The sequence below is a fragment of the Oncorhynchus nerka genome, linkage group LG14, assembly GCF_034236695.1.
Source record: "Oncorhynchus nerka isolate Pitt River linkage group LG14, Oner_Uvic_2.0, whole genome shotgun sequence".
Taxonomy (NCBI): Eukaryota; Metazoa; Chordata; class Actinopteri; order Salmoniformes; family Salmonidae; genus Oncorhynchus; species Oncorhynchus nerka.
The window spans coordinates 36,514,612-36,540,934 of record NC_088409.1 but is presented as its reverse complement, the minus strand read 5'-3'; the positions used below and the strand labels follow the sequence as shown (position 1 = coordinate 36,540,934).

General features: G+C 47.8%; 1 protein-coding gene across 4 annotated transcripts in view; it reads right to left on the bottom strand.

Annotated features, from left to right (window-relative positions):
- The window catches only part of LOC115142196 (triple functional domain protein-like), a 168,928-nt gene that overhangs the window by 96,702 nt on the left and 45,903 nt on the right, over positions 1-26,323 (bottom strand). For 3 of the 4 annotated variants that reach the window (XM_065028032.1, XM_065028033.1, XM_065028035.1), the window contains exons 3-7: positions 14,039-14,113; positions 13,284-13,398; positions 11,715-11,907; positions 8,225-8,773; positions 7,269-7,391 (exon numbers count right to left, since the gene is read on the bottom strand). In XM_065028032.1, the coding sequence (XP_064884104.1) occupies positions 7,269-7,391; positions 8,225-8,773; positions 11,715-11,907; positions 13,284-13,398; positions 14,039-14,113 (1,055 nt within the window). Of the gene's footprint in view, positions 1-7,268; positions 7,392-8,224; positions 8,774-11,714; positions 11,908-12,096; positions 12,367-13,283; positions 13,399-14,038; positions 14,114-26,323 lie in introns of those variants that run through there. The other variant, XM_065028034.1, reaches the window with a different exon arrangement.

Here is a 26,323-nt window from a genome sequence, read left to right as displayed (position 1 = left end):
AGCTGGCTTGACAGGCTGCCATGCCTCAGCTGGTTCGAAAGGCTCCCATGCCTCCTCTGGTTCGATAGACTCCCATGTCTCCGCTGGTTCGATAGACTCCCATGTCTCAGCTAGTTCGATAGGCTCCCATGTTTTAGCGGGTTCGATAGGCTGCAATGCCAATGCCTCAGCAGGTTCGATAGGCTGCCACCCCTCAGCTGGCTCGACAGGCTCCCACGCCTCAGCTGGCTAGACATGCTCCCATGCATCAGCTGGTTCGACAGGCTGCCATGCCTCAGCTGGATCGATAGGCTGCCATCCCTCAGCTGGTTCGATAGGCTGCCATGCCTCAGCTGGCTCGACAGGCTCCCACGCCTCAGCTGGCTAGACATGCTCCCATGCATCAGCTGGTTCGATAGGTTCCCATGCCTCAGCGGGATCGATAGGCTGCCATGCCTCAGCTGGATCAATAGGCTGCCATGCCTCAGCTGGTTCGATAGCCTCCCATGCCTCAGCTGGCTCGTCAGGCTCCCATGCCTCAGCTGGCTCAATAGGCTCCCATGCCTCAGCTGTTTCTACAAGCTGCCATGCCTCAGCTGGCTCGATAGGCTCCCATGCCTCAGCTGGCTAGATAGGCTCCCATGCCTCAGATGGCTCGACAAGCTGCCATGCCTGAGCTGGCTTGATAGGTTCCCATGCATCAGCTGGCTCGATAGGTTCCCCTACCCTAGCGGGATCGATTGGTTCCCATGCCCCAGCGGGATCGATTGGTTCCCATGCCACAGCGGGATCGATAGGATGCCATGCCTCAGCGGGATCGATAGGATGCCATGCCTCAGCGGGATCGATAGGCTGCCATGCCTCAGCGGTATCGACAGGCTGCCATGCCTCAGCTGGTTTGATAGGCTCCCATGCCTCAGCTGGTTTGATAGGCTCCCATGCCTCAGCTGGTTTGATAGACTGCCATGCCTCCACTGGTTCGAAAGACTCCCATGCCTCAGCTGGTTCGATAGGCTCTCATGCCTCCACTGGTTCGAAAGACTCCCATGCCTCAGCTGGTTCAATAGGCTCCCATGCCTCAGCTGGCTCGATAGGCTCCCACGCCTCAGCTGGCTCGACATGCTCCCGTGCCTCAGCTGGTTCGATAGGCTGCCATGCCTCAGCTGGTTCGATAGGCTGCCATGCCTCAGCTGGTTCGATAGGCTGCCATGACTCAGCTGGCTCGACAGGCTCCCATGCCTAAGCTGGATCGATAGGCTGCCATGCCTCAGCTGGTTCGATAGGCTGCCATGCCTCAGCTGGTTCGATAGGCTGCCATGCCTCAGCTGGTTCGATAGGCTGCCATGCCTCAGCTGGTTCGATAGGTTGCCATGCCTCCGCTGGTTCGATATGCTGCCATGCCTCAGCTGGTTCGATAGGCTCCCATGCCTCAGCTGTTTCTACAAGCTGCCATGCCTCAGCTGGGTCGATATGTTCCCATGCCTCAGCTGGCTTGACAGGCTGCCATGCCTCAGCTGGTTCGAAAGGCTCCCATGCCTCCTCTGGTTCGATAGACTCCCATGTCTCCGCTGGTTCGATAGACTCCCATGTCTCAGCTAGTTCGATAGGCTCCCATGTTTTAGCGGGTTCGATAGGCTGCAATGCCAATGCCTCAGCAGGTTCGATAGGCTGCCACCCCTCAGCTGGCTCGACAGGCTCCCACGCCTCAGCTGGCTAGACATGCTCCCATGCATCAGCTGGTTCGACAGGCTGCCATGCCTCAGCTGGATCGATAGGCTGCCATCCCTCAGCTGGTTCGATAGGCTGCCATGCCTCAGCTGGCTCGACAGGCTCCCACGCCTCAGCTGGCTAGACATGCTCCCATGCATCAGCTGGTTCGACAGGCTGCCATGCCTCAGCTGGATCGATAGGCTGCCATGCCTCAGATGGCTCAATAGGCTCCCATGCCTCAGCTGTTTCTACAAGCTGCCATGCCTCAGCTGGGTCGATATGTTCCCATGCCTCAGCTGGCTCGATAGGTTCCCATGCCTCAGCGGGATCGATAGGTTCCCATGCCTCAGCGGGATAGATAGGCTGCCATGCCTCAGCGGGATCGATAGGCTGCCATGCCTCAATGGGATCGATAGGCTGCCATGCCTCAGCGGGATCGATAGGCTGCCATGCCTCAGTTGGCTCGATAGGCTTACATACCTCTGCCTGCTTGACATGCTCCCATGCCTCAGCTGGTTCGATAGGCTGCCATGCCTCAGCTGGCTAGATAGGTTCCCATGCCTCAGCTGGCTAGATAGGCTGCCATGCCTCAGCAGGATCGACAGGCTGCCATACCTCAGCTGGTTCGTTAGGCTCCCATGCCTCAACTGGTTCGACAGGCTTCCATGCCTCAGCTGGTTCGACAGGCTGCCATGCCTCAGCTGGTTCGATAGGCTGCCATGCCTCAGCTGGTTCGATAGGCTCCCATGCCTCAGCTGGTTCGATAGGCTCCCATGCCTCAGCTGGTTCGATAGGTTGCCATGCCTCAGCGGGATCGACAGGCTGCCATGCCTCAGCGGGTTCGAGAGGCTGCCATGCCTCAGCTGGCTTGACAGGCTGCCATGCCTCAGCTGGTTCGAAAGGCTCCCATGCCTCCTCTGGTTCGATAGACTCCCATGCCTCCGCTGGTTCGATAGACTCCCATGTCTCAGCTAGTTCGATAGGCTCCCATGCCTTAGCGGCTTCAATAGGCTGCCATGCCTCAGCAGGTTCGATAGACTCCCATGCCTCAGCTGGCTTGACATGCTGCCATGCCTCAGCTGGTTCGAAAGGCTCCCATGCCTCCTCTGGTTCGATAGACTCCCATGCCTCCGCTGGTTCGATAGACTCCCATGCCTTAGCGGGTTCAATAGGCTGCCATGCCTCAGCAGGTTCGATAGACTCCCATGCCTCAGCTGGCTTGACATGCTGCCATGCCTCAGCTGGCTCGACAGGCTCCCATGCCTCAGCTGGCTCAATAGGCTCCCATGCCTCAGCTGTTTCTACAAGCTGCCATGCCTCAGCTGGCTCGATAGGCTCCCATGCCTCAGCGGGATCGATAGGCTGCCATGCCTCAGCTGGATCAATAGGCTGCCATGCCTCAGCTGGTTCGATAGCCTCCCATGCCTCAGCTGGCTCGTCAGGCTCCCATGCCTCAGCTGGCTCAATAGGCTCCCATGCCTCAGCTGTTTCTACAAGCTGCCATGCCTCAGCTGGCTCGATAGGCTCCCATGCCTCAGCTGGCTAGATAGGCTCCCATGCCTCAGATGGCTCGACAAGCTGCCATGCCTGAGCTGGCTTGATAGGTTCCCATGCATCAGCTGGCTCGATAGGTTCCCCTACCCTAGCGGGATCGATTGGTTCCCATGCCCCAGCGGGATCGATTGGTTCCCATGCCACAGCGGGATCGATAGGATGCCATGCCTCAGCGGGATCGATAGGATGCCATGCCTCAGCGGGATCGATAGGCTGCCATGCCTCAGCGGTATCGACAGGCTGCCATGCCTCAGCTGGTTTGATAGGCTCCCATGCCTCAGCTGGTTTGATAGGCTCCCATGCCTCAGCTGGTTTGATAGACTGCCATGCCTCCACTGGTTCGAAAGACTCCCATGCCTCAGCTGGTTCGATAGGCTCTCATGCCTCCACTGGTTCGAAAGACTCCCATGCCTCAGCTGGTTCAATAGGCTCCCATGCCTCAGCTGGCTCGATAGGCTCCCACGCCTCAGCTGGCTCGACATGCTCCCGTGCCTCAGCTGGTTCGATAGGCTGCCATGCCTCAGCTGGTTCGATAGGCTGCCATGCCTCAGCTGGTTCGATAGGCTGCCATGACTCAGCTGGCTCGACAGGCTCCCATGCCTAAGCTGGATCGATAGGCTGCCATGCCTCAGCTGGTTCGATAGGCTGCCATGCCTCAGCTGGCTCGATAGGTTCCCATGCCTCAGCTGGCTAGATAGGCTCCCATGCCTCAGCTGGTTCGACAAGATGCCATGCCTGACCTGGCTTGATAGGTTCCCATGTATTAGCTGGCTCGATAGGTTCCCATGCCTCAGCGGGATCGATAGGTTCCCATGCCTCAGCGGGATAGATAGGCTGCCATGCCTCAGCGGGATCGATAGGCTGCCATGCCTCGGCTGTTTCGTTAGGCTGCCATGCCTCGGCGGGTTCGATAGGCTGCCATGCCTCAGCTGGTTCGATAGCCTCCCATGCCTCAGCTGGCTCGTCAGGCTCCCATGCCTCAGCTGGCTCAATAGGCTCCCATGCCTCAGCTGTTTCTACAAGCTGCCATGCCTCAGCTGGCTCGATAGGCTCCCATGCCTCAGCTGGCTAGATAGGCTCCCATGCCTCAGATGGCTCGACAAGCTGCCATGCCTGAGCTGGCTTGATAGGTTCCCATGCATCAGCTGGCTCGATAGGTTCCCCTACCCCAGCGGGATCGATTGGTTCCCATGCCACAGCGGGATCGATAGGATGCCATGCCTCAGCGGGATCGATAGGATGCCATGCCTCAGCGGGATCGATAGGCTGCCATGCCTCAGCGGTATCGACAGGCTGCCATGCCTCAGCTGGTTTGATAGGCTCCCATGCCTCAGCTGGTTTGATAGACTGCCATGCCTCCACTGGTTCGAAAGACTCCCATGCCTCAGCTGGTTCGATAGGCTCTCATGCCTCCACTGGTTCGAAAGACTCCCACGCCTCAGCTGGTTCAATAGGCTCCCATGCCTCAGCTGGCTCGATAGGCTCCCATGCCTCAGCTGGCTCGACATGCTCCCGTGCCTCAGCTGGTTCGATAGGCTGCCACGCCTCAGCTGGCTCGATAGGCTGCCACCCCTCAGCTGGCTCGACATGCTCCCATGCCTCAGCTGGTTCGATAGGCTGCCATGCCTCAGCTGGATCGATAGGCTGCCATGCATCAGCTGGTTCGATAGGCTGCCATGCATCAGCTGGCTTGACAGGCTCCCATGCCTCAGCTGGCTCAATAGGCTCCCATGCCTCAGCTGGTTCGACAAGATGCCATGCCTGAGCTGGCTTGATAGGTTCCCATGCATTAGCTGGCTCGATAGGTTCCCATGCCTCAGCGGGATCGATAGGCTGCCATGCCTCAGCTGGTTCGATAGGCTGCCATGCCTCAGCTGGTTCGATAGGCTGCCATGCCTCAGCTGGATCGATAGGCTGCCATGCCTCAGCTGGATCGATAGGCTGCCATGCCTCAGCTGGATCGATAGGCTGCCATGCCTCAGCTGGTTCGATAGGCTGCCATGCCTCAGCTGGTTCGATAGGCTGCCATGCCTCAGCTGGTTCGATAGGCTGCCATGACTCAGCTGGCTCGACAGGCTCCCATGCCTAAGCTTGCTCAATAGGCTCCCATGCCTCAGCTGGTTCTACAAGCTGCCATGCCTCAGCTGGTTCGATAGGCTGCCATGCCTCAGCTGGCTCGATAGGTTCCCATGCCTCAGCTGGCTAGATAGGCTCCCATGCCTCAGCTGGTTCGACAAGATGCCATGCCTGACCTGGCTTGATAGGTTCCCATGTATTAGCTGGCTCGATAGGTTCCCATGCCTCAGCGGGATCGATAGGTTCCCATGCCTCAGCGGGATAGATAGGCTGCCATGCCTCAGCGGGATCGATAGGCTGCCATGCCTCGGATGTTTCGTTAGGCTGCCATGCCTCGGCGGGTTCGATAGGCTGCCATGCCTCAGCTGGCTCGATAGGCTCCCATGCCTCAGCTGGCTCGACAGGCTCCCATGCCTCAGCTGGTTCGACAAGCTGCCATGCCTCAGCTGGCTAGATAGGTTCCCATGCCTCAGCTGGCTAGATAGGTTCCCATGCCTCAGCGAGATCGATAGGCTGCCATGCCTCAGCTGGCTTGACAGGCTCCCATGCCTCAGCTGGTTCGATAGGCTCCCATGCATCAGCTGGCTCGATAGGCTCCCATGCCTCAGCTGGGTGAACAGGTTCCCGCTGGCTCGACGGAGGCAACCGGGGAGGTCTCAGCCGGCTCATCAGGCTCTCTTGCCTCATCCGGTTCGTGGAGGCCACCGGTCTGCTCCTGATCCCCGGGATCGTCCCTGTGGTTCTCGTCCTGCGGCTGGATGTGTGATGTTCGAGTTTCTTCTTTGTATTATGTTCCATTTATTTATTACAACACTCACTCCCTGAACTTGCTTCCCAACTCTCAGTACACGTCGTTACAAAAACTGCAAGTAGAATTGCAGGAAATAAGCTTTAAACCTAAAAATTCACTCCACCATAGGTGGTAGGCGCGGGATGTTCCCCAATGCAGGACGGGGGGAGGTTTGGGAACCCCTGGTATAGATTAATACGTCCAAGGAAACAATGTCATACAGAAAGAGCACTGCAACTTAGTGTTAATGTACTTTACAGTATTATACCACCATACAATCCAGAGCTAGGTTCCCCAACTGGCAGCCTGCAGGCTGAATTCATTGTTAGACATAAAAAACTGCAAAAACAGTTCCAAAGGATTTTCATTTAGGAAATCTGTTCCCAAGTATTTCCATGTATAATAGAGAGATGTGATCATATACAAATGTAAGTAAGATTTGAAATTATTATGTTTTAGTCAAAAATGATATCTGTTTGGGCTTCTTGTGGTCAATTTGTAGAAATGATTTGTAATTACTGCATGTTCCGGCCCCATGACCACCCGCTCAAGAGAAAAATCGGCCTGCGGCTGAATCTAGTTGATGATCCTGATCCAAAAATACAGTACAACAAAAAGCTAGGGCTTCAATTCATGTCCTCATTTTCCCCTTTAGGTCCCATGAGCAGCAGAGAGTAGATTGGGGCCAGAGCTAGGGCCCTGTACTGACTACTGACAGCCAGGGCAAGGAACAGGAGAGGGCAAGAACGAGTGGAGGGAGAGAGGGCAGGGAGACCAAGTGATTCATCATCTTCCCCTACAGAACACAGCTAGGGCTGTTTAACCCTGCAGGCAGACAGGGAGGTTCAGGGCGAGCAGCACACACATACACGCACACATACAGACAGACACACACAAACACACACATGCAGGAGATGGATGGCTTGTCTCAACCTCACACTGCATGTGGTAGCTACTGGGAGGACTGTTTAGTTTAACCCATCATTATGTGGCCTTTTAAAGGGGGGTGACTATAAATAAGCTATAGATTACTATAAATAAGGTATAGACGACTATCAATACGCTTCAATGTATTTTAACACAAAGCTGAGGGGTACAGTAGTTTATGGTCATTGTAAATGTTTATGGTCATCAGTAAAGTAGAAGAGTGCATTCATACCATACAGTTCATGGCAAAGTGGTTGTGCTGGGTCTGCAGCTCCCCGGCATGCTGGTGGTTCCCTCCTATCTCTGTGTAGCTGGTCAGGAACAGGCCCTTGTTGTGCATGATCCAGTCAAACATCTGTGGACGGTGCAACACACACACAGCCATGGGCCCACAAACACGCACACAGGCAGGCACAAGCACACAGAAGAAGGTCTCTATTAGCAGGTACTGTATCTTACAGCTCTGGGGGGGTGAGAGAGAGAGAGACAGAGAGAGAGGGGGGGGGGCTGGGCTAAAGGCTGATGTTTGGACTCTCAGGAAGGCAGATGGAATGACTCCACTCCACTGTATTGAACTGTGTGTCAGCCTGACCCTAGTGTCATGTTGGTCATACTGCCTAGACTCATGATGTTGCCACTGGGAACGCCAGACAGCTAGCATGACAAGAAACCTCAGCGTGACAGCTACCATTTCAACTTGACCTCTGAGACATGCTTTAATAACCGGGGACAATAATAACATGCCTGGGGAGGAAGAGGAAGAGGTGGTGGTGTAGGAAGAGGAGGAGGAAGAGGAGGTGGTGGTGGGGAGATGTAATTAAAGCTTTGCTCTGACTAACTGACAAACATGTTTGTTTCCACAGCAGGGAGGCATCACATCACCATCTGGCTGATAGCTGCATGACATCCATATAACTGTAGCTGGGTCTATGCACACTGACAGGCTATGGGCCATTACAGTATACTGCAAACAAGCATCATTACTCCTGCAGATACTTATCCCATTCTGTTTGCTATGAAGTAATATTCTCAGTGCAAATCCAGACTTCACTGGTGAGCTTGCGATGCTATCTCTCTAGTTATGCTAGGATGAGAGATATGGACCAAAATGTGAGTCCTTTGAATAGAAACAAGCCTTGTCCTATTAACACAAAAGTGAAAGTAGATTGTAATTAGTTCATAACATACCTTCTCTGCATCCTGCTCAAACAGCCGCAGCTGGAAGCACTGGTCCAGTTTCAGCTTGCGCATGTGCCACAGCTGCTGCAGGTGCTGGCGTGTGCCATGCAACTTGTCCAGCAGGGCACTCACTTTTGGCACCAGGTTGTGGGCATCTGGGTGGCCTGTGAGCCCATCGTTAGCATCCGTTCCCCCACCGCCGTGGTTAGTGTAGCCTCCAGGGGTGACACTACCCTGCTGAAGCCTCTGGAGCAGCCTGCGTCCCTGTGTGTCCAACTCCTCCACCGAGGCCTTGGTGGCTCTCTTCTTGAGCGAGGCATGTTCCTCCATGAGGCGCCGTGCACACTCCAGGTCGCGCGGAAGGTCACGCTGCGCCAGGGTCTCCTGCAGCTCCTCCAGCCGTGCCAAAGCCCGGGCGGCATCGCCGGCAAAGTCCTCGAAGGCCACGCGCACATCGATCCACTCGTCGTGGTCGTACTCCAGGCTGCCCTCGAAGTCTGATGTCAGCTGGGAGGGGTCCACCACCTTGGTCAGGCCCTCGAGAGACACCATGACCGTCTGCAGGAAGAGGGAAGGGGAGGGTTCAGACACTAATATAAACAGCAGTCTGTGAGGAAGAGGGGGGGTTCAGACTAGAGGTCGACCGATTAATCGGAATGGCCAATTTCAAGTTTTCATAACAATCGGAAATCGGTATTTTTGGACACCGATTTGGCCGATTTTTTTATATTCTTTACAGCTTTATTTAACTAGGCAAGTCAGTTAAGAACACATTCTTATTTTCAATGACAGCCTAGGAACGGTAGGTTAACTGCCTCGTTCAGGGGCAGAACGACAGATTTTTACCTTGTCAGCTCGGGGATTCCATCTTGCAACCTTACAGTTAACTAGTTCAACGCTCTAACCACCTGCCTCTCATTGCACTCCACGAGGAGACTGCCTGCACCGCGAATGCAGTAAGCCAAGGTAAGTTACTAGCTAGCATTAAACTTATCTTATAAAAAACAATCAATCAATAAATCATAACCACTAGTTAACTACACACGGTTGATGATATTACTAGTTTATCTAGCGTGTCCTGCGTTGCATATAATCGATGCGGTGCGTATCGTTGCTCCAATGTGTACCTAACCATAAACATCATTGACTTTCTTAAAATCAATACACAAAGTATATATTTTTAAACCTGCATATTTAGCTAAAAGAAATCCAGGTTAGCAGGCAATATTAACCAGGTGAAATTGTGTCACTTCTCTTGCATTCATTGCACGCAGAATCAGTGTATATGCAACAGTTTGGGCTGCCTAATTTGCCAGAATTTTATGTAATTATGACATAACATTGAAGGTTGTGCAATGTAACAGCAATATTTAGACTTAGGGATGCCATCCGTTAGATAAAATACGGAACGGTTCCGTACTTCACTGAAAGAATAAACGTCTTATTTTCGAGATGATAGTTTCCGGATTCGACCATATTAATGACCTAAGGCTCGTATATCTGTGTGTTATAATTTTATAACTAAGTCTATGATTTGATAGAGCAGTCAGACTGAGTGATGGTAGGCACCAGCAGGCTCGTAAGCATTCATTCAAACAGCACTTTCGTGTGTTTGCCAGCAGCTGTTTATGACTTCAAGCCTATCAACTCCCGAGATTAGGCTGGTGTAACCGATGTGAAATGGCTAGCTAGTTAGCGGGGTGTGCGCTAATAGCGTTTCAAACGTCACTCGCTCTGAGACTTGGAGTAGTTGTTCCCCCTGCTCCGCAAGGGCCACAGCTTTCATGGTGCAATGAGTAACGTTGCTTCGAGGGTGGCTGTTGTCAATGTGTTCCTGGTTCGAGCCCAGGTAGGAGCGAGGAAAGGGACGGAAGCTATACGGTTACACGGGCAATACTATAGTGCCTATAAGAACATCCAATAGTCAAAGGTATATGAAATACAAATGGTATAGAGAGAAATAGTCCTATAATTCCTATAATAACTACAACCTAAAACTTCTTACCTGGGAATACTGAAGACTCATGTTAAAAGGAACCACCAGCTTTCATATGGTCTCATGTTCTGAGCAAGGAACTTAAAAGTTAGCTTTCTTACATGGCACATATTGCACTTTTACTTTCTTCTCCAACACTTTGTTTTTCCATTATTTAAACCAAATTGAACATGTTTCATTATTTATTTGAGGCTAAATGGATTTTATTGATGTATTATATTAAGTTCAAATAAGTGTTCATTCAGTATTGTTGTAATTGTCATTATTACAAATAAATTTAAAAAATTGGCCGATTAATCGGTATTGACTTTTTTTGGTCCTCTAATAATCGTTATCGGCATCGGAGTTTAAAAATCATAATCGGTCGACCTCTAGTTCAGACACTAATATAAACAGCAGTTTGTGAGGAAGAGGGAGGTTTCAGACACTAATATAAACAGCAGTCTGTGAGGAAGAGGGAGGGTTCAGACACTAATATAAACAGCAGTCTGTGAGGAAGAGGGAGGGTTCAGACACTAATATAAACAGCAGTCTGTGAGGAAGAGGGAGGGTTCAGACACCAATATAAACAGCAGTCTGTGAGGAAGGTATGGAAGGAGATCCGAGAAGTAGAATGTCATTTTATGACACTCATGACACGTCATTCATATTCTATGGGAGAGGCCCCAATGAAATTACACCCTGATGCAGATATCATTATTAATGACTATCATGTTACTAAACCAACTGAATAGATTGTGTTATCAAAATTCCACAACCAACATAATTAAACGTGGATTATGAGGAGTGGTCAACAACAGATCTATTACGCCCAATGTTCACTTGAAAAGGTGGGCAAAAACATTCCAGGAATTATAGCTGCAGCCATGTTACCAGTCATAACACATAAAATCCCTATGAGATAACGTCAACACATGCAGTATCCACAGCTCTTTAAAGCCCATTCATGTGTATGTTGTGTATTCTTTAGCTGTGGGCTCGAATTAACGCCAATCTGAATGTCCCCTAATCAGACTGCCCTCTTTACTGAGACTCTGCTCTCTCTGAGGCCCATATATCCATGTTCCACTCTAAATAGGTCAGAACTAAATTTAACAGCTCCAGCTTCCTACCCACACGGGACTCTCTCTGTCACAGCTTTAATGTCACTTTCCAATTCCACACAACACTTCCCAGGGCTCATAACGATACCTTGGAACATTCAATTTGAAGGTAAACAATTCATTTGAAGAAAAACGAATAAAAACATTCACATTGCAAACTAATTTCCTTATGCATTACAACTCCAGAGACTACAAACATATTCTCAGTATAGCCTAAAGATGATTAAGATATCAAATCTCCTCAGACACTTTTGGGAAAAGCGGTTGATTCAAAGCGGTTGAGTCATAATACTATAGTAGCAGTCTCAGAACCCATAAGGCAACCTCGCGCTAGGTAGCTCGCTCGCTCAAATTATTCTGTATGAATGTCATCACAAGAGACAATCCAGGGTGGACCTACCTCAAATTCAAACTTGGAGCTCCCGAAATTGGTCCTCTGTTTCTGCCAGAAGTTGTCTGGTTTGATGATGAGGGCGACGTGGATGCAGGAAGGGAAGGATTCCTGCAGGATCTTCAGCAGAGGCTTGATGCTGTCCCACTTAGAGCCTCGCATGTCAACGATGACCGTGAAGCCATGTCTGCTCACCTCCTCACTGAGACAAACCAAGACAACAACCACAAGCAGCCATAAAATTCACAAATCACCAGTCAAATATTTTGTTTTCTTACATGACAAAAAACTTTTGTTAATATTCAAATGAAAATGAAATGGGTGATGAAAATCTCTTTCACCAGATGCCTCAGAAGAAAAAAACTTTGAGATGTTCAATGATTCCGCTTACCAAAAGTGTCCCGTTGCAAAAGTACCATAAAAGGATATCCCCAGTGTTTAAGGCTTAAAGTGAGTGTCTCACAGCGCAGGAGGCCTTGTGCTCTGAACTAAATCACTATGACTTCACTCTCGGAAAAGACCAGTCCAGTCGTCTCCCCGGGAGAAACCATAAAAAAACAGTGGGAGAGAACTAGTGAACCGGAGTGAGAGCCAAATACAAAGTGAGAGAGAGATAAAGTGAGAGCAAGAGTTTGTTTGTGTGTATAAAACCGCCCTCCCGCTGAGTGGACAGCACAGACAGTCTCGCCGAGGTAACGCTCCACTAGCAACTCCGCTAGCCAACCGCCCACGCCATCCACGTCATAGTCCAGACCGACGCCCCTTCCCTCTGGATGCCGCCCGCACCAGATCCCCTACACTGTTTTCCTATCCACTAGACAGCCTCTAGGCTAGTATCCAATAACACTGAAAACAGACAGAGAAGAGGAGAAGCTTGCCTGCAGCTAAACAGCACAGAGAGAGAGAGCGAAAAGGAGATGGCCTGAGAATATCTATCTGCAGTTAGTTATTAGTAAGTGACCCACTCCGCTGTGCTCTCCTCTGCTCTGCTCTGCCTGCCTGGCGTCATCAGCCCCTACAGAGAGAGGCCCAGGGGGAGTCTAACCTACATACAGCCCTGGACTGCACTGCACTACACTATAAACAAGCACATGCGCACCCACACACACACGCATACAGACAGACACACGCAAATGCATACAGACACACACAGACACACACACACTGTATACTGAGTAAACTATGTCAACAGTCAGTGGTAACGGCACTGCACCAGGCTGAGGGCTGGAGTATAATATTCCCTCTATAGCTGCACAGGGAGGTGGCTGCTTAAAAGGAAGAATCAATTTCAAATAAAGCAGAGAGAGAAATCACGGTTGGGGAGGAATTGAATTTGAAAACACACAGCGATACACAGGTGGTAGTCTGGGGAGGGTTTCCTCGTTCATGCTGGACTCCAATAGAATGTGACACGGAGGAGAGTCAACAAGCTGGTTTTCAATATCCAACTTCAAGAGTTAATACTGTGTGTGTGTGTGTGTGTGTGTGTGTGTGTGTGTGTGTGTGTGTGTGTGTGTGTGTGTGTGTGTGTGTGTGTGTGTGTGTGTGTGTGTGTGTGTGTGTGTGAAGAAACAGTACCTGGGGATACCAGCGAGGTAGGCTATGAGTCTGCGGAGGTCCTCTGTTCGTATTCTGTCATGGTTACTCCTGGCTGGGAAGGTAAGGACGGGACCCCCACGTCTATCTCGGCCACCTGGGGGACACAGGAACCAGGACCATGAGAAACACACAACGGACAGCCAAGAAACAGGGATTTACAAATCCTGCTAGTTGTCCTCACCTTTTACAGTATCATGGACTCTTAGCGTAATACTGGCAACTAAAGAATGCATTACTATTTTACAATAATAGGAGTACTTTGAGGTGAAATCCCTCATCATATTCATAGCTGTTTACAGCATACTTTATAGCTTTTAGTTAGTGGCAAGACTAAGTCATGAGTCTTGACATGACTAAGTCATGTCAGCAGTAAGTCACAGCAGGTCAGGGTCATGGCACGGTTCACACAGACAGCTCCACTCACAGCTTAGCTGAAGCTACATCTCCCTGCAGAGGAAGCCTTGCCTGCCTGATGCTTCCCTGTTTTGTGTTGTAGGCTGTTGATCCCATCATAATGTGCTGCCTATTCCCAGTGCTCTGTAGTAAATGTAGAGCTGCAGTGAATCATGTGAGGTCGTTTGTGTGTGTGTGTGTGTGTGTGTGTGTGTGTGTGTGTGTGTGTGTGTGTGTGTGTGTGTGTGTGTGTGTGTGTGTGTGTGTGTGTGTGTTCCCATGACATTCTACAGACCATATAGAATGTAAACACCATGGATCAGAGACATCGTGTTTCTCACCTGATATGAAGGCAACCTTTTCTTTAAGGATGGGCAGAACGTCTATGGCCTTCATCTCCTCATTTCGATGAAACCCTGAAATAAACAGGGAAATGCAGTCAGTCAGAACAGTACATCATACCATCAAGGTTCAGTTTTGGATTGAAGTTGGCTTGATAACATGATGTCAGTCAATCAGTCATGTTCTCATCACCACTAATACACAACTTGCTTTGGGTTAGGACTGAAACAGTTCAGAGCCACAGAGTGTACCAGTCTGTTGACCCAAATCCAGCAGCAGAACCCTGACATGAGATTAAACCAGCCATCTCTTTGTCATTACAACCCTATGACAGGTTGAACTCTTGAGAAGGCCTAATATGAATTCAGGATGGTGACAACCACTAATAACAACAAAAATAGACCATAGAAGTTATGACCATTATCAAAGCAGTGACTAGATCGATAACATCATATCTATAGCTCTGGTCTTAACTCATGCCCTCACCTACTCATCAGATGGCTTACTCTCAAACTAGAGAGCAACCCACACGTGTACGTACGATCACACACACAACTTTACATTGTGTCATAGCATCATAGCACAGCCTGTACATTTTAATTTTTTTTATTTAACCTTTATTTAACTAGGCAAGTCAGTTAAGAACAAATTCAAATTTACAATGACGGCCTCGGAACAGTGGGTTAACTGCCTTGTTCAGGGGCGAAACAACAGTTTTTTTCTCACTTTGTCAGCTCGGGGATTCAATCTTGCAACCTTTCGGTTACTGGCCCAAAGCTCTAACCACTAGGCTACCTGCCGCCCCAAATAAGACAGAGTAAATCCCGTAGACATACAGTGTAGTAGTAAACTCAGCAAAAAAAGAAACGTCCTCTCACTGTCAACTGCGTTTATTTTCAGCAAACTTAACATGTCTAAATATTTGTATGAACATAAGATTCAACAACAGAGACATAAACTGAACAAGTTCCACAGACATGTGACTAACAGAAATGGAATAATGTGTTCCTGAACAAAGGGGTGGTCAAAATCAAAAGTTACAGTCAGTATCTGGTGTGGCCACCAGCTGCATTAAGTACTGCAGTGCATCTCCTCATGGACTGCACCAGATTTGCCAGTTCGGGCTGTGAGATGTTACCCTCACTCTTCCACCAAGGCACCTGCAAGTTCCCAGACATTTCTGGGGGGAATGGCCCAAGCCCTCACCCTCCGATCCAACAGGTTCCAGACGTGCTCAATGGGATTGAGATCCGGGCTCTTCGCTGGCCATGGCAGAACACTGACATTCCTGTTTTGCAGGAAATCACGCATAGAAGGAGCAGTATGGCTGGTGGCATTGTCATGCTGGAGGGTCATGTCAGGATGAGCCTGCAGGAAGGGTACCACATGAGGGAGGAGGATGTCTTCCCTGTAACGCACAGTGTTGAGATTGCCTGCAATGACAACAAGCTCAGTCCGATGATGCTGTGACACACCGCCCCAGACCATGACGGACCCTCCACCTCCAAATTGATCCCGCTCCAGAGTACAGGCCTCGGTATAACGCTCACTCTTTCGATGATAAACGCAAATCTGACCATCACCCCCGGTGAGACAAACCGCAACTCGTCAGGAAAGAGCACTTTTTGTCAGTCCTGTCTGGTCCAGCGACGGTGGGTTTGTGCCCATAGGCGACATTGTTGCCGGTGATGTCTGGTGAGGACCTGCCTTACAACAGGCCTACAAGCCCTCAGTCCAGCCTCTCTCAGCCTATTGCGGACAGTCTGAGCACTGATGGAATGGATTGTGCGTTCCTGGTGTAACTCGGGCAGTTGTTGTTGCCATCCTGTACCTGTCCTGCAGGTGTGATGTTCGGATGTACCGATCCTGTGCAGGTGTTGTTACACGTGGTCTGCCACTGTGTGGACGATCAGCTGTCCGTCCTGTCTTCCTGTAGTGCTGTCTTAGGCGTCTTACAGTACGGACATTGCAATTTATTGCCCTTGCCACATCTGCAGTCCTCATGCCTCCTTGCAGCATGCCTAAGGCACGTTCACGCAGATGAGCAGGGAACCTGGGCATCTTTCTTTCGGTGTTTTTCAGTCAGTAGAAAGGCCTCTTTAGTGTCCTACGTTTTCATAATTGTGACCTTAATTGCTTACCGTCTGTAAGCTGTTAGTGTCTTAACGACCGTTCCACAGGTGCATGTTCATTAATTGTTTATGGTTCATTGAACAAGCATGGGAAACTGTGTTTAAACCCTTCACAATGAAGATCTGTGAAGTTATTTGGATTTTTACGAATTATTCTGAATAGACCTGGTAGAGCAGCAGCTTACTTAACTACTAAACTGGAGAGAGGAAACAGAGAGAGGGAGAGAGAGAGAGAGAGAGAGAGAGAGAGAGAGAGAGAGAGAGAGAGAGAGTGAGAGAGAGAGAAAGAGTGAGGGGGAGAGAGAGGGAAAATGAGCGAGAGAGAGGTCTATTTCAAATAAAGCAGAGAGTGAAATCACGGTTGGGGAGGAGTTGATTTTGAAAACACACAGCGATACACAGGTGGTAGTCTGGGGAGGGTTGCCTGGTTCATGCTGGACTCCAATAGAATGTGACACGGAGGAGAGTCAACAAGCTGATTTTCAATATCCAACTTTCAGAGTTAATACTGTGTGTGTGTGTGTGTGTGTGTGGTGTGTGTGTGTGTGTGTGTGTGTGTGTGTGTTGTGCAGGGAAAGGAAGCTCCGAGGCCTATGCTCTTACTCTGAATATTTTATGGACATGCTAATAGGCAGTAGCTAGGTTTTATCTCCTGCAAAGCTGCAACATTATATACTGTATTTCCCACTCACTGTTCCACCCAATGGGGAGAGATGGTTTGTGTCCCAAATGGCACCCTATTCTACATGGGGTCTGGTCAAAAGTACTGCAATAAATAGGAGATAGGGTGCCATTTTGGATGCATTCATGGTCATATTACCATATCAAACCACTCAAACTGCAGTCCCCTGTCCCCAACCCACTTTGTCACAGCTCAATGGATTAGTTGTTGTTGCAATTATCCAAAATTGATTATTAATTTTACTGTAACATAAAATCCGACTTTCACAAGGCATTGCATGATATGATTAATAGCATCCTATCAAAAAAGATGGCCGACTCAATAAGTGTGAATGCCGATTAAAAGTACTAATTCATTCTGAGATGAGGTTAAAACAGTTGCCAGATACGGCCAGAAAAGAGTATGAAATAAAGGTTGTCAATCCCTCTGTCTTGATAATGCATGAATGTGCTGTCGTGTACCCTTTGAAATCAACTGCATAGAAACGTCTTCATACAATTTTGGCCTACTACTGTGCCTCGTGGGGGGGAAATGTAGCTGTTTAAACGGGAATGGTTAATGCCAGGTGAGGCCAAGGGAAGGTCCTTTTAGGATGCCGCTCTCATCATTCTGTAAGATCTGTTCTTGAGGTAACATGTAGTACTGAGTACTGCAGTTTATACTCAGATGCGTTCGTTTCTGGGCGTTTTGCCCCGTGTTTGAGGCGTGGTTGCCTTTGAGGGCTAATGAGTCGATTTAATCTATTGCTATTGGCCAAATTCGTTATGTTTAATGAAGTTATGTGTTTTCCCCTAACCAGTGTTACCATTTTCCTCATCTGTCTGTTGTATATTTTGTCAATATCACACTGGATCCAGTCCTCTCTGTCACCTCCACTGTAGGCCTAGATACACTCTTGGGAAAAAAGGTGCTATCTAGAACCAGAAAGGGTTCTGAAGAACCCTTTTGTAAACCTTGAACCTATCTAGAACCAGAAAGGGTTCTGAAGAACCCTTTTGTAAACCTTGAACCTATCTAGAACCAGAAAGGGTTCTGAATAACCCTTTTGTAAACCTTGAACCTATCTAGAACCAGAAAGGTTCTGAAGAACCCTTTTGTAAACCTTGAACCTATCTAGAACCAGAAAGGGTTCTGAAGAACCCTTTTGTAAACCTTGAACCTATCTAGAACCAGAAAGGTTCTGAAGAACCCTTTTGTAAACCTTGTTTTTAAGAGTAGACAATCAATTACACCTGATCTACTAACTGTTGTAACTGTTGCTGCTCCACCCCAACTAGATAGGATGGAAGACGCAGCAGTCTAACACAGGCCTACTGTAAGTACCACAAAGTATCCAGAGTAATCAGAATTTTCTTAGATAATATCATAAATAGACTACCTGGAAATATCATAAATAGACTACCAGGAAAGTAGGCTTGCAGCTTTCACCATCGGTACCGATGACTCTACCAGTTTGTTGCTGCTGATAAAAATATGATTTCATTCGGAGAGAGGCTAAAAACGTTTGTCACAGACGATCTGCATAGATTAGACCAAGGTAATAGGACAAAGATGATTCCACCAGTAGCCTATCAGTCCGTTTGAATCTCTGATGGCAATCAAATCCAGCGGGGAGGTCTGTATGAGTCGTGCTCTGGGAGAGCAGGGGCCAACCGATACAACATGGCTAATTTCATATTGATTCTATCCCACATCTGACCCAGTCAGCACTAGTCAAGTCTGACTGGACATCATAACACATTATGTAATAAAAGGAGATTGCAGAGCAGGGCTGGGCCCTAAAGAGGATTATCTATTGCTTCAGGTAACCAGCTGGGACAGGGACCATTAGAGAGGGACAGGGGAGGTAAAATGCTTCTATAATCGTTGTATTGTATTAGTGTGTCTGTGTGTACCCTCATCCAAAGAGCAGACACCATAGGTGGGTGAACTTCAGGGCTGTGTGTGTGTGTGTGTGTGTGTGTGTGTGTGTGTGTGTGTGTGTGTGTGTGTGTGTGTGTGTGTGTGTGTGTGTGTGTGTGTGTGTGTGTGTGTGTGTACATGCATGCCTGCATGTCTGTGTGTATCTGTGTGCAGGTGTGTACTCACCCCCATGTCTCATTCCAGTCAAGTTCAGAATACGAGCAGCGTACTGCTCTGATCAAACTAAGGAGGAGAGGTGTGAGCATGACAACAATAACACCATAGCTGTTAAAGCTGTCTCCCTCTCGCCCCCCTCCTTATCATCCAACTCCCTTTCATGATCTGACACACGCATGTCAGCCCAGTCTAAACATTCCTGCAGCAGCATGTGAGAGTGTAGACCTGTGTGTGTGTGTGGTACAGTAACACAGGGCATGGGCCCCACTGGAAACACAACTCCTCTGTTTCCTGTCAAATGTGCCCACATTCCTCCCCCCTCTTTCTCTCTCTCTCTCCCCGCACCTCTCTCTTTATATCTCTCTGGTGTATTTATGTAACAGCCTCATAATGGCCCACATCCAACACTGATCTCCACTGCACTTCTAGAGGCACTGAGAAGGGTCAACACCACACACACACACACACACACACACACACACACTGCTAAAAGTATAGATCAGAGTCAGCAGGGAGAGGCAGAGTTCCACTATGTTTGTCTCAGACAATGCTCCACCTAGAAGACAGGCCAGACACACGTTGTTTAGTGGTTGTTGTGTGTTTCTCATGCTGGTTCCTGTGTTATCCAGGTGGCCAGAGGTAACCGTGAATATAAAAAGACGCCCTCCGCAGACTCATAGCCTACCTCACTGGCATCCCCAGGTACACACACACACACCTCACACAGTGCTCTGCACGCAGTGTGGTGCAATAAGTCACTTATGAACCAGAACATGTAGAATCATCAAATTAGCCCAAGCAATTGAAGCATATGAGCTCATATAGGATTTTCACTGCTAGGCCTACATGTTCAGCCTGCTTTACATGAGTACAAACACCAATATCCCAGCGCCTTTACTGCAATATCCCTCCATACAGTAATTGGTGAACAATCATTATAACCCAGGCAGCACCACGCAGCCTTCATTTACAAGTCTGCCAAGCATGAAATGAAGGTTGTCAATCACTCATCCTTGATAATGCATTAGTAATGAAGGCAATCCATTCTACTCACTCAGTGTGCTGTCGGGTGCCCTTTGAAAACAAACAGTGCAGTTCAAAAAAGAGTTAAGAAAATATTTACCAAATAAACGAAAGTAAAAAATTATAAAAAGTAACAATAAAATAACAATAATGAGGCTATATACAGGGGCTACTGAGTCAGTGTGCGGGGGTACATGTTAGTTGAGGTAATTTGTACATGTAGGTAGGGGTAAAGTGACTATGCATAGATAATAAACAGCGAGTAGCAGCAGTGTACAAAACAAATGGGGGGGTCAATGTAAATAATCCGGTGGCCATTTGAACAATTGTTCATCAGTCTTATGGCTTGAGGTAGAAGCTGTTAAGGAGCCTTTTGGTCCTAGACTTGGCGCTCCGGTACCGCTGCGGTAGCAGAGAAAACAGTCTATGACTTGAGTGACTGGAGTCGCTGACAATTTTTGGGACTTTCCTCTGACACTGTATATACAGTGGCAAGAAAAAGTATGTGAACCCTTTGGCATTACCTGAATTTCTGCATAAATTGGCCGTAAAATTTGATCTCATCTTCATCTAAGTCACAACAATATACAGTACAAACACAGTCTGTTTAATCTAATAACACACAAACAATTATACATTTTCATGTCTTTATTGAACACACTGTGTAAACATTCACAGTGCAGGGTGGGAAAAGTATGTGAACCCTTGGATTTAATAACTGGTTGACCCTTCTTTGGCAGCAAAGAAGGGTCAACCTCAACCAAACGTAGTTGTGGATCAGATCTGCACAATGGTAAGGAGGAAATTTGGACCATTCCTCTTTATAAAACTGTTTAAGTTCAGCAATATTCTTGGGATGTCTGGAGTGAACTGCTCTCTTGAGGTCATGCCACAGCATCTCAATCGGGTTGAGGTCAGGACTCGGACTGGGCCACTCCAGAAGGTACATTTTCTTATGTTGAAGCCAGTCTGTTGTTGATTTACTTCTGTGTTTTGGGTCGTTGTCCTGTTGCATCACCCAACTTCGGTTGAGCTTCAATTGGCCCACAGATAGCCTTACATTTTCCTGCAAAATGTCTTGATAAACCTGGAAATTCATTTTTCAGTCGATGATATCAAGCTGTCCAGGCCCTGAGGCAGCAAATCAGCCCCAAACCATGATGCTCCCTCCACCATACTTTACAGTTGGGATGAGGTTTTGATGAGGTTTTCTCCACACATAGTGTTGTGTGTTTCTTCAGAACAACTCAACTTTAGTTTAATCTGTCCACAGAATATTTTGCCAGTAGCGCTGTGGAACATCCAGGTGCTCTTTTGCAAACTTAAAACGTGCAGCAATGTTTTTTTTGGACAGCAGTGGCTTTTTCCGTGGTGTCCTCACATGAACACTATTCTTATTTAGTGTTTTACCTATTGTAGACTCATCAACAAATATGTTAGCATGTTGCAGAGATTTCTGTAAGTCTTTAGCTGACACTCTAGGATTCTTCTTAACCTCATTGAGCATTCTGCGCTGTGCTCTAGCAGTCATCTTTGCAGGACGGCCACTCCTAGGGAGAGTAGCAACAGTTCTAAACTTTCTCCATTTAACTTTTCTCAATTTGTCTGGACATCAAGGCTTTAGAGATAATTTTGTAACCCTTTCCAGGTTTATGCAAGTCAACAATTCTTAATATTAGGTCTTCTGAGATATCTTTTGTTCTGGGCATGGTTTACATCAGGCAATGCTTCTTGTGAATAGGAACCTACATTTTGTGAGTATTTTTTATAGGGCAGGCCAGCTCTAACCAACATCTCCAATCTCGTTTCATTGATTGGACTCCAGGTTAGCTGACTCCTGACTAATTAGCTTTGGAGAAGTCATTAGCCTTGGGGTTCACATACTTTTTCCAGCCTACACAGCAAATGTTGAAATTATGTATTCAATATAGACAAGAAAAATACAATACTTTGTGTGTTATTAGTTTAAGCACACTGTGTATGTCTATTGTTGTGACTTGGATAAAGATCAGATCAAATTGTATGACCAATTAATGCTGAAATACAGGTAATTCCAAAGGGTTCAAGTACTTGTTCTTGCCACTGTAGGTCCTGGATGGCAGGAAGCTTGGCCCCAGTGATGTACTGGGCCGTACGCACCACCCTCTGTCGCGCCTTACGGTCAGATGCCGAGCAGTTGCCATACCAGGCGGTGATGCAATCAGATCAGAAATGTTCTGTTCAAACAATGTCAAGAACAACTTAATCATATGACTTATTCATGGAGCCGGATCTTCTTCAGGAGATGGCGGCTGCTGCATCATACTGACATCAACCATTCATTGGCAGGAAATAAATGGCTCAACAGAACCATGATGGTGATGACAGGGAGGCGGTGCAGCATTTGAAGCTGTCGATGTGTTGCCTTACAATAGATGATGTATCACAATGCACACACAATGTTCACTTGAGCTATGGTGTGGTGTTGGCTGATGTAGCTAATAACAGTTGTTGTCCTCAAGTCACTAAGCGTCATGTGAGGCAGGTAAATGGTGACTTGAGTCATGGTTTGAAGGGTATACGTTCCTTCCTTTGTCTCAGCTAGGGTTTATTCCACCCACCCCCACATCGCAGCAGTGGAAGTATTGCACAAGCTGAAAAATATGCTAGCGGATTCTGGGTACATTGTCATGTAAACCAATAGTGCGCCCTCCCTCCCGTAGGTGGAATTACAATGTAAATTATGAGGGAGCAGAAGGAGTGTCACTGCCGACAGATTTACTGAATGAATAAAACAAAAATCGTTATGGCCACACAGTCTGATGAAAACAGCACTGTGCAGAATACAGACACACTCCACCAATACCTCGGCATCCTGTCTACAAGTTCCTCTATATCTGTTTTATTATGTGGGTATATATCACTTTGGGAGCTCTTGGAGAAATTGAAAAAGTAGAACTGTCTCACCAACAGTATGACCGGGTGTATGGACAAATGGAAAAACTGTAGATTGAACAGGAAATAAACTCCACCACTCCTTCTCTTTGAGAAAACATGCATAAATAAAATATGAATTTAGAGAGGTTTTGGACCCACAACACTGCGTATACTACTACACTAAGTTGTCCATGTCTGCCTCCCAAATGGCACCCCGTTCCCTTCATAATGCACTACCTTTGACTCTCAGAACGGGAAGTTGCCCTGTGCTGTGCCTGGTCTGATCTACTGAAGCAAACATAGAGCCAGGCCAGCAGCTCTCTCTAGTCCAAAGCCTATAGCCTCACAGTAACCTCTCTCTCTCACCAGTTACCAGGCAGGGTGTAAGGAAAGTATGTCAATCCCCTCTTCAGTCAGTTTAACAGCACTTTACTTACAAGGACCACAGACAGACAGCAAGACCAGCTGTTCCCAAATGGCACCCTATCTCCTTTATAGTGCACTACTTTTGACCAGGGCTCATGCAGTGCATTATATAGGGAATAGGGTACCATTTGGGCCGGATACTTTTAGCCTCTCAGAGGACTGACTTCCACACCAGTGTGATAGTATACAAGTCCTCACTCTCCCCAGTCAGTCATGGTCATCATAGTGCTCTGCCCCGAATAGGATGTTTTGTGGATGACCTATGCTGCTACCAGGAGCAAAAGGGTTTAAGTAAGTAAGTAGCTTGAAAAAGACAAGTACAGGACAAGTAAGTTCATTTTGGGCTAGAGGATGAGGGTAGAACCAATCAATAAGGACATTCTGGACATAATAATTTAGCAGCTAAAGTAGGCCTACTACTTCCCCAGCCCCAATGTTATACAGTAGCTAAACCCCCAAACATTGAACAAACAAATGGAATTAAATGGTTCATCCACCACTTCCCTTATTCATCCTAAATGCATTTCCTGCCCTGGTGCAAATGTATGGGGATGATTTCTGGTGAGGAAAGTCAGACCCCGCGTTCCTGGCCACAGCCGCAGGACCAGGATGTAGAGCTTGTCTGTTTCCTAAATGGCACCCTATTCTTACATAGTGCACATTTTTGACCAGAGCCCTATAAACGAGTGCACTATATAGAGAATAGGGTGCCATTTGGGATGCAGACCCTTGTGTAAAGAAAGCCATGGCTAGGGCTGTGATGGGAGCCATTCTTCACAGCTGTGTCATGTGATCAGCTCAGCTTGACTCTGGAGCGCTTCAAATCCAGAGGAAGTGTGGGTCTTTCTCTCACCCTGCAGCTCCAGTCACAGAGGCCTCAGACACTCTAATCTCATTTGGATGGAGAGGGAAACTTTGCCTGTATGCTGTGTGCTTTGGCCTGGCTCTGCTCTGCGCAGCACCGACACCCTTTTTCTGGGGGTTTAAGTATAGCATTTCCTCTGAGGTAACGATGTGCCACTTTCTTTTGCCAGTTTTTGAGACCCTAAATAACCAGAAGGCAGAACAGAAACAGGACACAGTCCTGAGTGACCAGGTCTCTCAACGCTACAGAATGTGTCACTGCTGTTCTCTGATCCGGTTCTGCCGTCAGTACATAACAGACCTGGGTTGAACATTTTATTTTATATTATATTTTAGGTGTGCTTTATTGAGCTTACCAGACACGCTGGATGGGCACTGGGCAGGGTTTGGATTTATGGTGAAATCTTAGGTACATAAACTCATACATTCTTAAATCCAGGTGTCTATGTTGTGCTTTCTGAATATTGTTGGACAAGTCAAAGATGATTAAGACCAATTACATGGTGCTGTTGATATGTTGTATTCCATCTCTCCAGTGTGACAACCTACACTATAATAACAACAGTCTCCTGTTCCATTAGTACCAGGGGGAGCGATGAGACCAAACAACTACAGAGCTGTACGACCTTCACAGTCAGTTGGAAGAGACCCAGCCTTTCCCAGTTCAACAGTTTCACAATCTCTTTCATTGTGCTGTTGCAGCTTCTTTAAAACAATGTTACTAAATGAAAAACACTAGGCTAGACTTCTTCAATACTGTGTTGTACTACGTAGCTGTGTTCTTACCGTTTTTGATTAAAACACCACTCTGCCATATAAAACATCATTGTAATCCGTATGTTAATGTCTTTTCCATGCATCACCCCAACAAGCCTATAAACTAGTGAAATTACCCTTTTCTCCCTTCCTGCTTTTAAAGGTAGCACTGTGGCCATTGTCGACTGATCCCTCTCTTACACAGACACTTCCAATAATGTCCTCGCCTCGTTTATTTTACGGCTCCCTCTCCTTCTATTGACCGTGGCATTGTTAACTCTACCATTGGCCTCTCCATGGGCAACCCTCTCTACGTTGTGTGTTCACCCTTTGATCCATCCCTCTAAATCTCTTCTATGAGCCTGGTTCACAAATCACAAGTGCAATCCAAAGACAAAGTGTAATGGTGAACACTAAGCTATAGTCTACAGGTTAACACTTGGCCTGTACAGGACAGAGAATGTAGCATGTGTCTGTTCTCCATTCTATACAGGGCAAGGCCAACACTAGACTATACCTTACATTTGTTCTCCCATCTTCTCTAGTATCCCACCTCCACCTGACAACAAGCCCTCACAGAGGAGTGTTATGATGAGACAGAGACAGGCCAAGGTGATATGGGACAGACAGGAGACCATTCGCTATATAGTGCACTACTTTTGACCAGGGATGTAGCCCAGGGATGTAATGAGAAGCCCCTGGAAGAAGAAGTGACAGGTTGAGATGGTGGAGATTTACAGTCGACCCTGATCTCATTCCGTAGCTCTCTCTCAGCCATCTTCATGACAAATGGCCTTCATTTTCTCCTTTCCCTTCGGAGGGTGGAGCCAGGAGCGCCACAGATTCTTCTGTATTTATTATCTCACCACTGGTCACAGGTGCATCCCAAATGGCACCTCCAATTCCAATACAGTTCACTATATAGGGCTCTGGTCAAAAGTAGTGCACTATGTAGGGAATAGGGTGCCATTTGGGATGCAGTTACAGTCTCCAGGCTGGACCATAAACCACAATGAGATTTTTCTGAGTAAACAGGCAATTCCCCCCATTTTTACTCACACCGGTCTGTGTCTTCTGTGATCAAAAAGAGAGTCAGTGCATGGGCTTGCTTAGCCAGAGTCCACATCGAAGTCTTGATGGTCATTGTTCAATTCACTGTTTTCAGATAGATATAGTGAGCCCCAAATGACACCCTATTCCCTATGTAAGGAACTAGTTTTGATCAGAGCCCGGCGTGGTAGTAGTTCACTATATAGGGAATAGGGTGCCATTTGGTACAGAGACATAGCCTATAGCTAATACATAAGGAAACTACAGCATAGGGGCTCTGGCAGATTAGGTGGCTGCAGCCACAGAGCTTCATAAGTCAAGGAAACTCTACCCTCTTCTCCTCTTCTCTGAAAGCT